The sequence below is a fragment of the Rousettus aegyptiacus genome, unplaced genomic scaffold, assembly GCF_014176215.1.
Source record: "Rousettus aegyptiacus isolate mRouAeg1 unplaced genomic scaffold, mRouAeg1.p scaffold_m13_p_4, whole genome shotgun sequence".
Taxonomy (NCBI): domain Eukaryota; kingdom Metazoa; phylum Chordata; class Mammalia; order Chiroptera; family Pteropodidae; genus Rousettus; species Rousettus aegyptiacus.
In genome coordinates, this window is record NW_023416307.1 from 53,912,458 (window position 1) to 53,925,147 (window position 12,690).

Here is a 12,690-nt window from a genome sequence, read left to right on the forward strand (position 1 = left end):
TAATGGTTACAGTCTGATATCCCCCTTTTCATTATGCCTCAATAGTTGGGGATGGCATTAAATAATATCTTCGCTATTCAAATAGTTCCCTTTTATAGAGCTTCCCTCATGAGTGCTGTTCTCAAGGCCAGCTCTCTTAAGGACACAAAACAGTTTGGAAATGACACAAATAGTCAACCAAAGCCTCTAGTCTCAGTGACCTCTCTAAGCTCTTTCAGGGATTAGAAAGAGAACTGGGCAAATATGATGGTTGTTTTGGGACTGTAGTGGTCAAAGATCATTTAAGGTACATGAATGAAATGCTGGACATGAATGAACTGCTGGAAATGAATCATATATGGGAAGGTGAGGATGTGCTTTTGGAGTACCGGGGAAACCCCGACTACCACTAACTTGCTCTTCCCAATATGCTTTGCCCTGGAAATTTTTACAACCCCCAGAGGAGAAGCTGGGAGAATTCAGAGAAAGTCTTTATTCCCTGAGGGCATATTAGAGTTTATAGAAGGGTTACGGTTCCAACTAATTTCTTAGATGACATTGATTGTTAGGGTTTTTGTAGTACCTATTCTGGGTCACACAATTAATTACTTGACACTTGGCCAAGAAATTAGTGGTGGGTGAGAAGTGCAGGGTTAGGGGGGATATGCTGTTTCTTAGTTAATATAATGTTAGATGCCACCTTGGGAAGGAAGTTAGGGTGGGTTCTGAATAAAGCTTCATCATTCAAGACTTCAGTAAAGGGATGTTGTCATTAAGGATGAAAGAGGAGGAAGGTTGGTGAGAGAGATGAGAGGAGTTTCATTTGAGGTGTTCTTTGAGGGGTACTAGGAGAAGTTAAATCGATCTGACAAATAAGCTTCTCTTCTAAGAGGAAGTAGGAAAAATACCAGTGATACACACGTGGAAAAATCAAACTTTGTGCAGAGTGGCCCAGTGAGAACAAATTATCAGGGGGTTGAGGGTGGTCTTGAACTCAAAGGGAAGAGGACTCCAGGCATCCATGAGAGCTGGCACAAGTTTGAATCACTGCCTATTGCACTCTGCCCTCTAGATTCCTGTGAAGCACTTGAAAGGATAAAAATGCAGCGTCTGTACAAGATACATCCCCATGTGGGAGGGAAGTGAGAAAATCTACCTGGGTACCTGAAATAGTGAAAGGAGGACCTAAGGAAAATATGTCATGTTCAGTAATTACCTTACAAGGTAATCCTGAGCCTCCTGATACATCTTTGCTAAACTCTGAATTATAGGATAGGAGTGCCACTTACTATAAAAGCTTCTGACATCTATCTCTGGGGAAACCAATTCTGGTTGTTTCAGTAACTTGCCATATGATATAGGGCAAATGACCTAATGGAGAAACCAACACACAGTTTGAAATTCTGCCAGTTAATGGTCAATGTTGTTATTCAAGGGTCAACTGTGCCTTCTGGGCCTGGAAATGACATCACCTTTGACTTCTGTCTTCCTTTATAGTTGTTTCTCTGCTGTGCCTCACAGTACCTTCTCTCCTTCCTACCTACCCTCTTCACTCGTAGATCCGTCCAACTTCTCTGACCTAGGACCCCTCTCCCAAAGATTATAAGGGCTTTTTCTTCCACCCATATAACTGCTCCCCTCCTCACCAACCAACCAAAAATGTGGTCTGTGTTCTAAAGGAATCAGCATTACGGGATAAGGTGGCGTAGGGGTATGGGGGTAGTGGGGCTGGTCAGAAATGCAGAATCTCTGGTCCCACCCAGACCTACAGAATCAGAATCTGCATTTTAACAAGAGCTCCAGTTTGAGAAGCTGTGATGGAGAATGTCTGCCTCTGTCTCCAGAGTGGAACAGAGGAGACAATGACAGGAACAGTTGGTTTCCAGCAAAACCCTCTCTTCTCACCTTTGGGTAGAAATCACTCTGAAGCTCATTCTGTGTGGAACTGAAAGTATTTCACAATTTATACTCCATAGCTCCTCACCAACCACTGGCTTCCATGACATCACTCAAAACTACTTATACTGACCCCTTCTTTGATGATTTGGGAAAGATTTAGTTCAATGTCTATTTTCCCTAAGTGGCTTTAGTCCTCCACTGTTATATTCCCAGACCTTAGGCCATCTAGAACTTCAGTGATTATAAGCATTGAGATTCTCTCCCTCCCCCAGCACTTGAGTAATAAATATGGTCTGGCTCTAGTTGTAATTTGTGGCCATGATGATGTCAGGAGTTAGGCAGTCGAGAATATGTCTAGATACGTCCCTAATCAGCTGGAAGAGCTTGTTTCAAATGATACTTGAGGACTTCCTCAGCAAAATACTGTTTGAACATTACACAAAAACTAGAGTCTTCTAACCTTGGGAGGTCTCTGACCCCACCTGGAACTTTAGTCTTCTGACCACTACCTGGCCACTATCTCAAATGTGTGTCTTATATATCCAAGGATCATTTATTCCTCATGTTACTATGCTTATCCATACTCAAGAAATTTTCTCCTTTTATTGAACTTCCTTTAAAGCTTTACTAGGCCCTCTGGAAGCCTCATCCCATTATGATAATCTCTTCTGCATTCTCAAACTCTTCATTGAATGTTTCCCCTGGGGTTGTGCTTTCATTAAAATCTGGCCCAACTCAAAGGACACCACTTGCCCCAGCCACTGCTCGTTTTATCACACTTCATGGGGACCTAGAGCAACACCCTTCCCTTTGGAGGTATCCCCATTTCTCATGGCTGTTAGCTATTAATCATTCATCACTACTTCCTTGCTTAGCGAGCATTTTGGCATTAGATGCGAGGTCTTTCTTTCCAACCAATGATTACTACCAACTGGGTGATCTCAGCATGGATGAGTTCACCAACAACCTTGCCTCAAAGTTTTTGGAACTTCTCCACTTTGGAGATCTTCATCCACAGGCTGTTCGAGCAGCCCCTTCCTCATGACATAACCCTGAACCTTATCACCAAGAATAACTCTACCCTGAGAATCTTAAACCTCAGTGTACCTATCTCTGTCCACAAGATATCTTCCTCTAAGATTTGCTCTTGATTGCTTCACCTATATCTGTTCTTCACCTTCATCAAGACCTTGACTCTATCCAGTCTAGACCCTATAGTGCAGTGCTTTGCAAAAGAACCCTGCAATGATACAAATGTTCTATATCTGTGCTGACCAATATGGTAGTCATCAACCGCTGTACCCATTGAGCATTCGATATGTGGCAAATGTGACTGAGATCTAAAATTTTAATCTTATTTAATTTTAACTAATTTAAATAGCCATATGTGGCTAGTGGCTATCGTGTTGGACAGCACAGTAATAGTATGTCTTTTCAATCATTCTCTCTCATTCTTCAATAAACTTACCCTTTTGTGCAGAATTCATCCCAACAGTCTACTTTTGATCTACATATCTATTCTTACACCTGAATGCTTGAAAATTCCTGAAGTTATTTAATTATTCAGACCAAAAATCTTCAGTCTCCCATCCCTCTTAACTTAGCCTCTGGGCTGCTCACCCTGCCTACCACCTTCTTCCTTCCTCATAGCAGTTACTTCAGCAGTTTCCTCTGCTGCTGCTTGTAGTTTATCTTTCTCTTATAGTCAAACTTCTTGGAAGAGTAAGCAGCAATTGCTGCCTTCATTCCCAGCCTCGGCCCCCCATCTCTCTGCCGAAACTTCCCTGGCAAATGTTGTCAGCGACTTCTCACCATTGCCAAATCCAGAACACTTTTCAGACCTAATCTTACTTGACCACACTGTGGAATGTCACATTGTTGGTCAACTCTTCTTGAAGCTCTATTCTTTCCTGGTAAGTTTTCTCTGATCACTCCTTAAATATCTTGAGTGCCTGCTCTTGACCTTCTCCTTACTCTCCACACTCTCTTTGGTGTTTCTCCTCTATCCCCATGGATTTAACTGCCAAATATACATTAATAATTCACAGATGCTTATCTCCAGCCAATAACTTTCGCTAGAGTTCCAGCTAGCCAACTGCCTGCTGGATATTTCTACTTTGATAGTAATAGATAATCTCTTCCTTTCTTTCAAACTTTCCTGTCCTCTAGCTTAGTGAATGGTTTCTCCACTTGCTTGTGTCAGTAACTATCAGAATCATATGTAGAAAACACCCAAACAGGATCTGCCCAGGTGTGGCTGAGAAGATCTAGCACTGCTACAGTCAGAGTTGAACTATTCGCCAGGCCAGTTAGTCAAGGGCAGCCTCTATGCTGCTGCAACCAAACTGCAGGCTCGGCTCACCCTCCCTGTCTGCCCGACACCAGGATGTGTGTATGGGATGGCTTCCCTCTCAGTGCTGAGAATGGGGAAGGGGTAGGACAGGAGAAACTAAAGGCACCCAGTCACACAATGCGTGGCAGGAACCTCCACCAACCCAGTAACATATAAAGAAACTGAAACTTAGAGAAGAAAAGCAAACAGGGAAGATTTGAGTTCTGTGAGGCCTGAAGCGTTTAACATTTCTTTCCTTTCTTTGGGGGATGGGGCTGTTTAAGGAAAGAAATTCAGAACTCAATTGCAAAATGCCACCCAATAGGAAGAGAATGCGATGGAGAGAAAATTAGCAGTAAAAAGAGGCAGTGGTCTTAACTTATAGTGGTTAAAATACCTTACTTTTGAAAATATTACCAAAGCATAAGACACATGACCACAGAGGTAGGGGCCTTCATGGAGTCTTAGAGAGGCTTTGGATAGGGCTTGTACAAGTGGGAAACCTTGTAGCCCAGCTTTATGAGCTTCATGGTAAATCTGCTCCTGTCACTAGCTGAAGGTCACTGATGTCGGTAGCAACAGGGCTGGGATTCTTGATCCTCCCAGTAAGCAGGGGCAAATATGATCTATTGGTGTGGGCTGGTGGGGAAAACAGAGGAGAGGAAAGGGAAGGTAGAGAACATGGAAACCAATGCTTCTTAATGAAAGGAGGCTTTTAGAAGCCTATTAGCTATTTGTTAAAAGCCTGAAAATGCCAGAAATAAAAATAGAGAAGACCAGAAGAGAAAAGGACATTAAGCTTCAGGGGTGTCAGAGTAGAGACATTCCTCTGCCTGTCCAGGCAAGCCTACTTTGTATATCTGGTACCATGAATGTAGATGGCAGAGGAGGAAGATGCACAGAAGGTATCAGGATCCATCCCAGGCCTGCCATCAGTCTAGAAAAGTATTTTTTTTTTTTTTTTTTGCATGTAGTATTGTGCAACGCTGAATAGAAAGTGAATAAAACCTTCATTAAGGCTTGGGCTTGCAGTGGTCACACACTCATCAGGAGACAGTAAAGGATTCTAGGACTTTACAAAGCCAAAGGTTCTTACCAGAGAGCAGGAGAGCTATCACAAAGAGAGTCTTGCTCAGTTCCATAGTGCTAAAATTGAAAAGAAAAAATAAAACATGATTAAAAAATGAAACCAAAAACCAAAACATGACAAGCAAAGTTTTGGATTCACTTAGGACCATGTGTGCGACAGAGACCATGCTATGTGTTCACCAAAGCCATTTCCTGTTCCCCCAGCTCCACAGATATGCCCTACCTCCCAACCTCCCCTACAGTTAGGAGGGCCATGTGATTGGGTTCCCGCCAATGGAATTGTGGGCAGAAGATATGGGTGTTGCTTTCAGATCTGTCACTAAAATGCCTCTCTTTCCTCCCTCTCCTACCATCTCGAATCCAGAGGATCTGGAGGAGAAATCCAAGGGCCTAGAGGATGGCAAAGCCTCTTGTGAAAGGAAGCTGGTTTGCTGAACAAATGAACAAAATTGCTCTCTCTAACCCATATTCATACTAGACTGTGATAAAAGCAAAAAAATAAACTTTTACTTTCTTAAGCTAATAAAATTTTTTTTGCATTGCTTGTTGAAGTAGCTAGTATAACTTATCTTGGCCAATATACTGGGTATGATGGGGGGTGACAGGAAAATATTTCTGTTTAGAAATTAACACTCCTTTGGTTTCTTTGTGGTTCTCAAATTTTAATGTGCTTAAAAAAACATATGAAAGAGTATGTTAAAGCAGTTTTCTGGGACTCATTAACAGAGATTCTGATTTAGTAATTTAGGTAAAACTCATGTCTAACAAACTCACAGATGCTGATGCTGATGCTGATAAAAAAAGACCCCACTTTGAGAACCAAGCACAACAGTACTCACTTAATCTAAATGACAGAGCCAAGGAAAATGATAGGTATCACTTTATAAGCTCTATCTTCTCTCTTTTCCCCTCCCTCTCTCCCTCTTTCTGCACTTATCTCAACTTAGACCAAAAAGGCTATAGAGTGACTTCTAGGGAAGCGTAGAATAAAGAAAGATGACCAACATTAAAAAGAGGTGGAAGGCAAACCGATTGCAGAAATATAAAATGGAGTCAAGTGCAAGGCCAATGTAAATGCTTAGCACAGGAATCTGCCTGCCCTGCATGGTGCAGATCATGAGTTTGGCTTGTAATTTTAATAGCCAAAGTGAAAGAAAAAACTAATTTATAGATCTGTCTATAACATAAAAACAAACCAAGGCTTAGGAAAAGATGCACAACTAACTGTTCCTGATCCAACAGCAGAAATTTCTTCCTTGGGGGTGGACTGTCTAGAAGCCATCACTGATCCCTAGACACCCTTCCTCTGTTCCCATAGCATTTAGCGCAAAGCTTTGGGCTAAAAGCATCTGTTATGTTTTTTCCCTTCTAGACTGTAACCCCTTTTTTGTAATTAAAAAATTTCAACCACATCATATTTGCATATGGTACTAAATTTAAAAAGTAAAAGTGATAAGTAGTGGAAAGCAAGTCTCTCTCTCAACCCTGTCCCCTAGCTGTCTGGTTTTCCCTAGTAAACATAACCGGAGTGACCACTGTTAACTATTGATAGTTTCTTACCTCTACTTGTATTATTTTAGGTAAAACAAAATGAAAACATAGACTCATTTTTTTTTTCATTTTATTTTTAAACACCCGGTAGCACAGTATACACACTTTTGCACACTTACCACTACCTTAGAGATTGTTCTGCATCAGCACACACTGAATATCTTAATTCTAACAGTTGCATATTATTCTGTTGTATTCTACTGGATAGCAATGATTTATTTTGCCAGCACCTATCAGTGGACATTTAGATATTTTCCAATCTTTTGCTGCAATGAAAAACTTAATCATATGTCAAATCATATACGTGGAAGTAAACTATCTTCCTAGAAGTACAATGGCCCAACTAAAGAGTCGAAAGGGTATCACAATTTTAATCTTCACAGATATTGAAAATTTGTTCTCTCTCAAGACTATGTTTACGCTCCCACCAATTAAACATGAGTGTGCTTATTTTCATGCCACTTTTGCCAACATAGTATGATTTTTTGATTTGTGATCTTTACCAATAGAGAAGGTTAAAATGACACCTCATTGTAATTGTTAAAAATTATTTTTCATTGTGGTATGATACACGTAACACAGAATTTACCATTTTACTAATTTGTTCAGTGTCCGGTGGCACGAAGTACATCACATTGTTGTGCAATCGTCGCCACCATCCCTCTCCAGGACTCTTTTCATCTTGCAAAACTGAAACTCTACACCCACTAAACAAAAACTCCCCATTCTCCTCTCCTCCACAGCCCCTCTCTCCAGAAATTTGACTACTCTAGGTACCTCATGTAAAGTGGAATCATACAGTATTTGTCTTTCCGTGATTGGCTTATTTCGTTTAGCATAATGTATTCAAAGTTCATCTATGTCATAGCATTTGTCAGAATTTCCTTTCTTCTAAAGGCTGAATAATATTCTATATTAGATAGATAGATGATAGATAGATAGATAGATAGATAGATAGATAGATAGATAAGCTATATGCCACACTTTATTTATCCATTCATCTGTGGATGGACATTTGAGTTGCTTCTGCCTTTTGGCTATTGTGAATAATGCTGTATAAGCATGGACATACAAATATATCTTCAAGACCCTGTTCTCATTTCTTTTGAGCATATACTCAGAAGTGGAATTACTGTATCATATAGTAATTCTATTTTAATTTTATTTTTTAATTTTAATTTTTATTATGTTGACATTGGTTAATGAAATCCAGTAAGTTTCAAGCATACAATTCAATAGTAAGGCATATATAAACATCGAGTAATTCTATTTTTTTTTTTAAGAACTGCCATGCTGTTTTTCATAGCAGCTGCACCATTTTATACTCCCATTAAAAGTGCACAAGAGGTACAATTTCACCATGTCTTTGCCAACACTTGTTATTTTGTTTTGTTTTGTTTTGTTTTGTTTTTGTTTTTGTATCATCCCAATGGGTGCGAAGTAGTTCTCACTGTAGTTTTAAAATGAATTTCTTTTATTATGAGTATTGGCACCTTTTTAAATGTATAAAAAAATTAGATTTCCTGTTCCATGACTGTCTATACATTTCTGTTACCTACTTTTAATTTAGTCTTTGGCATTTTTCTTATTTCCTTTATTGATTTGTAGAACCTCTTTTGGTTTTAAAAAGTAGTGCTAATCAGTACCTAATTTGAAAATTTGTGTGTTGTGATAATGAGTTGTAAATATATTCAGTCACTAAAGCACAAAATAAGTGTTCAACATATGAACCTCATATTGCTCCTGATTGCTCTCCCCCTCCTTTCCAGTGATTTCAATAGATTTCAGATCTTGGGCATTATCTGTTGGGCCAAAGCTGACACCTGGTAAGCTGACACAGCCTGGAAAGAGAGTTCATTATCAGATTCCTGTGCACTCCCTCATATTAAATCGCTGCCAGCATTCTATTTATCACAGAATCTCAGGACTGGGAACTCTTTGAGTCTAATCTCCCACCTAATACAGGAATGTTTCATTGTTTGTGAAGCAAAAAGCAGTATCGACTTAATTAAAGATTTTTTTTTTCCTGGTGTGATGTATTGAACAGGGGCATAAATTTAAGAAATCACCTTAAATTCAAATAATTACATGAAATTATTGGCCCTAGGAAATCTTTGATAAATGGTCTGTCCTTGTAATTCACGCAGTGGGGACGAGCGCTGGGTGTAAGAAGGAAGTCAACGACACTTCGACTTCTCTATTTGCAAACTCTCTTTCCCTGAGTGAGAAGCTGCCTTCTCTTCTTCTCGTTGATACTGGTGTTGTTCTCTGGAACTACCCAGAATAAGCCTACCACACTTTGCTAAAGCCCTTCAAGGATTTGGGGACAGCAGTGACAGTCCTCCTAGTAAATGGGAGAGGAAAGAACCTAAGACTTTAGGGGGGAGAGTCTCTGAGAGATTTCTGTCAGCTGTGAATGGAATAAGGTCTATAGGTGAGTGAACTGGTTATAACCTGAAATGAGCAGTTCCCATACAAGCTGGAGGTTCACTTTAGAAACCAAAGAAGAGCACCCACTGCACACCACTTTCCCTTACTTTATATGCCTAGAGAGTCAGCTGAATGACTAATTACACTATCAGTTTTCACAATAAGGTGGGATAATTTACCCCCATATTACAGATGAGGAAATGGAGTCTCAGAGAGGTTAAGGAATTTGCCCTAGCTAGCTGGTTAATTAATGACGAAGTTGAGATTTAAGCCCATGCAGCCTCACTGTGTCCTTTTTAAAAACTGATGAAGTTCCTTGAAAAGTTCCAGCCGGTTTCAGCTGGGCTGGGTGGGTGAGTGGAGAGGATTCTGATTTTGCCCAGTCTCAGAGTAACAGGAGAGCAGCACATTCCCAGGGCCAGCTGTAATGATGGCTTGTGAAATTAGAGTGTGACATTCAGGGAAACAGGCTGGGATGGGAGTTGGGATGTGGCCAAAAGTGTCCCTTTGTATCAGGGGAGTTTCTGTCTTGAGCTTCCATTTATTCCCCAAATATTGCTTGAGCACCCATTATTTTTCAGGCAAAGACTGTTCATCTCCCCTCCAGCCTGGGACAGATAATCAGTCTCCTGGCATGGGCTTAGCTCCAGGCACGTGTTACTATGTTTCAGCTAAGCCTTTTGCCTACAAAAGCTCTGGAGAAACAGTATTTGGGCAGAAAAAGGAGAGAATAAAGAAGGGATCTTTTGCATCTCAGGTCTGAAGGACATGTGGGATCTAGCGCAGGCGAAAGGCAGTATAAAGGGTGTGGACTAGTGGTAGACAGAAGTGGGATGAAACAGGGAAGTGCAGATCTGATGACAGGAGAAGTGAGAGAATTTCAAGGCAGAAGTTGGGGGGCAACAAAGAAAATGCGCCCTATTTCGCAACTCTGTTTAGAACATTAGCGGTGATTGAGGTACCGGGAAAAAAATGTTATGTTTGCTGATGTCCTAGTAAGGTTGTTCACCGAGACCATTTTTCATGAAAACATTTACTAAATTTACTCCGAGTCAGGCTTATTTTCGAGGCTGTGGGGGAATGTAAGATGTGTAGGCGTTGGTCTTTTCGCCAGTACTAAAAAGAAAGCTAGGGTTCACAAATTACAACCCAAGGTACAGCACCAGCGTGGAAGGTGACAACGCTCATCCTCCCCTGCCCCCCCGTGCCTACAGTGGTCCTTGCTCCAAACAAAGCAAGAGACACCACAACCTTTGTGGGGGGAGAAAAGCACCCAGAGCCTGGCCCTTTGCCTTCACCAGTTCATACTGTGACTAGACAAGGCAGGCTTGCTGGCCTGGCACTGTCAGCTAGGTGAGAGGAGAGTGATACGAAGTAGGAGCACAAACTTCCTGGGGTCTTGCCTTGCCCCTGGTGTGACATGCTACATGGATTACTTCTCAGATCTCCAGAACCCAAAGCTATACCTTTAGGACAGCCATGATTATCTTTGAGGTACCGGGAAGAATAGGGTAGGCTTATTTCTTTTTTTCAAAAAGTTTCAGAACTGGAAAATAAGAAATTTGCTGAGAATTGAATGTATCTGCATTTCTACAAGGATTCTGACAGGGTGTTTCATGATATGCTTGAGAGTAGTATGGAAAAATGTGGGATCAGTATTAGTACAGTTGCTTGGCTGAAAAGCCATGCCCTGATATTGTTCATTCGTTCAACAAATATTTATTAAGTCAGGCTTTATGCTAGGTGCTGGGAATATAACAAAACCATATGGGGTTGCTTACAGTTTAGTAGAGGAGCAAGATAATGATTGAATACTCACATGAATAAATGTAAAATTATAATGATGACAAGTGCTCAAAGGAGAGGTTCATGATACTTTGAGAACCTATACTATGACTAGTCTAAACTGAGATTTGAAGAATGATGTGGTAGATTAAAGGTAGATACATATTTTTTGCTGCTCGCCCATGAAGAGGTGGAATCTAATCTCTTCTTGAATTTGGGCTAGCCTCAGAGACTTGTTTGACCAATAGAGTGAGTAGATGGGAGGTTTGGGACAGACGAGTCTAGATCATAAGAAGCTTTACAGCTTCTGTCTTTCTTGGAAGATGCTCTCTGGGGTTCGGAGGCATCATGTTAGATGTTCCACTAACCTGAGGCCAGTATGCCGGAGAAGCCATGTGTAGGTGTTTGAGGCAATAGTTTCAGTTGAGCTTAGCTTTCCAGACATCTCTACCAAGCCACCAGGCATGCGAATAAAATCTTGACTTTTCTAGCTTATAGGTCAGCAAACTATAGCCTGCAGACCAAATCTAGCCACCACTTACATTTACGAATAACATTTTGTTGGAATGCAGCCATACCTATTTATTTAATTATTGTTTCTGACTGCTTTTGCACTAAAATAGAGCTAAATAGCTGAGATAGATATCACATGTCCTACAAAGCTGAATATATTTTCTACCTGGACTTTCGAAAAAAAAAAATACCCTTGCTTTAGATCAGCACAGTCTAATAGAAATACATAAGCCACATATGTAATGTGAAATTTTCTAGTAGCCACATTAAAAAAAAATAAATAGAAATAGGCGAAATTAACTTTAATAGTATATTTCATTCAATCCAACATATCTAAAATATTATAATCTCAACACGTAATCAATATAAAAATTATTAATGGACATTTTACATTCTTTTTTCTTGTACTAAATCCTCAAAATCTTGTGGGTTTTACACTTATAGCACATCTCAATTAAGACAAGCCATAGTACTTCAAGTGGTCAGTAGCCGTGTGTGACTAGAGGCTATTGAATTGGACAGTGCAGCTCTAGACTAGTTCATTCATTAGCTTAATACCACCAGGCGACCTTCGTTGGTGCCATGAGAAACAGAAAAATCACTTCGAAGCCTGCCCAAATTTCTGGCTCACACATTATATGTGAGAGAGTAAGATACTCACTGTGTCTAACTGTTAAAATTTATAATGCACCAATAATAGGTCAACAAACAGGTTGAACAGGTGCTAAGCAGGTAAAGGGTTGGTGGTGGTTTAGAAGGATTCTAGGCAAAGGAAACAGCATGTCCAAAGGCACCGAGGCAGAAGGTCGATATGCTAAAATGACTAGAGAGGTGGGAGACAAGGCTGGCGAGTTCAGACCATGCTCACCTTATGGGTCAGTTAAGAACTTTGGTCCTTATTCTGAGAACGATGTGAAACACTGAAGAAATTAAAGCAGAGAAGTGACATAATCGGGTTTGCATTTTGAAAAGATGACTTTGGCTACTGTGTAGCAAATGGATAGTAGGGAAGCCAGAACAGATGCCAGAAGACCGATCAGGTGGCTACTTAGTCATTTAAGTGAAAGAAGGTGGCCGTTTGGTCTAGGGTGTTAGGGGCAGAAGTAGAAAGA

General features: G+C 40.5%; 1 protein-coding gene across 6 annotated transcripts in view; it reads right to left on the reverse strand.

Moving 5' to 3' along the window:
• The window catches only part of CD86 (CD86 molecule), a 67,283-nt gene that overhangs the window by 36,120 nt on the left and 18,473 nt on the right, over positions 1-12,690 (reverse strand). For all 6 annotated transcript variants that reach the window (XM_036219252.1, XM_016120035.2, XM_016120007.2 and 3 more), the window contains exon 2: positions 5,307-5,356. In XM_036219252.1, the coding sequence (XP_036075145.1) occupies positions 5,307-5,356 (50 nt within the window). The remainder of the gene's footprint in view (positions 1-5,306; positions 5,357-12,690) is intronic.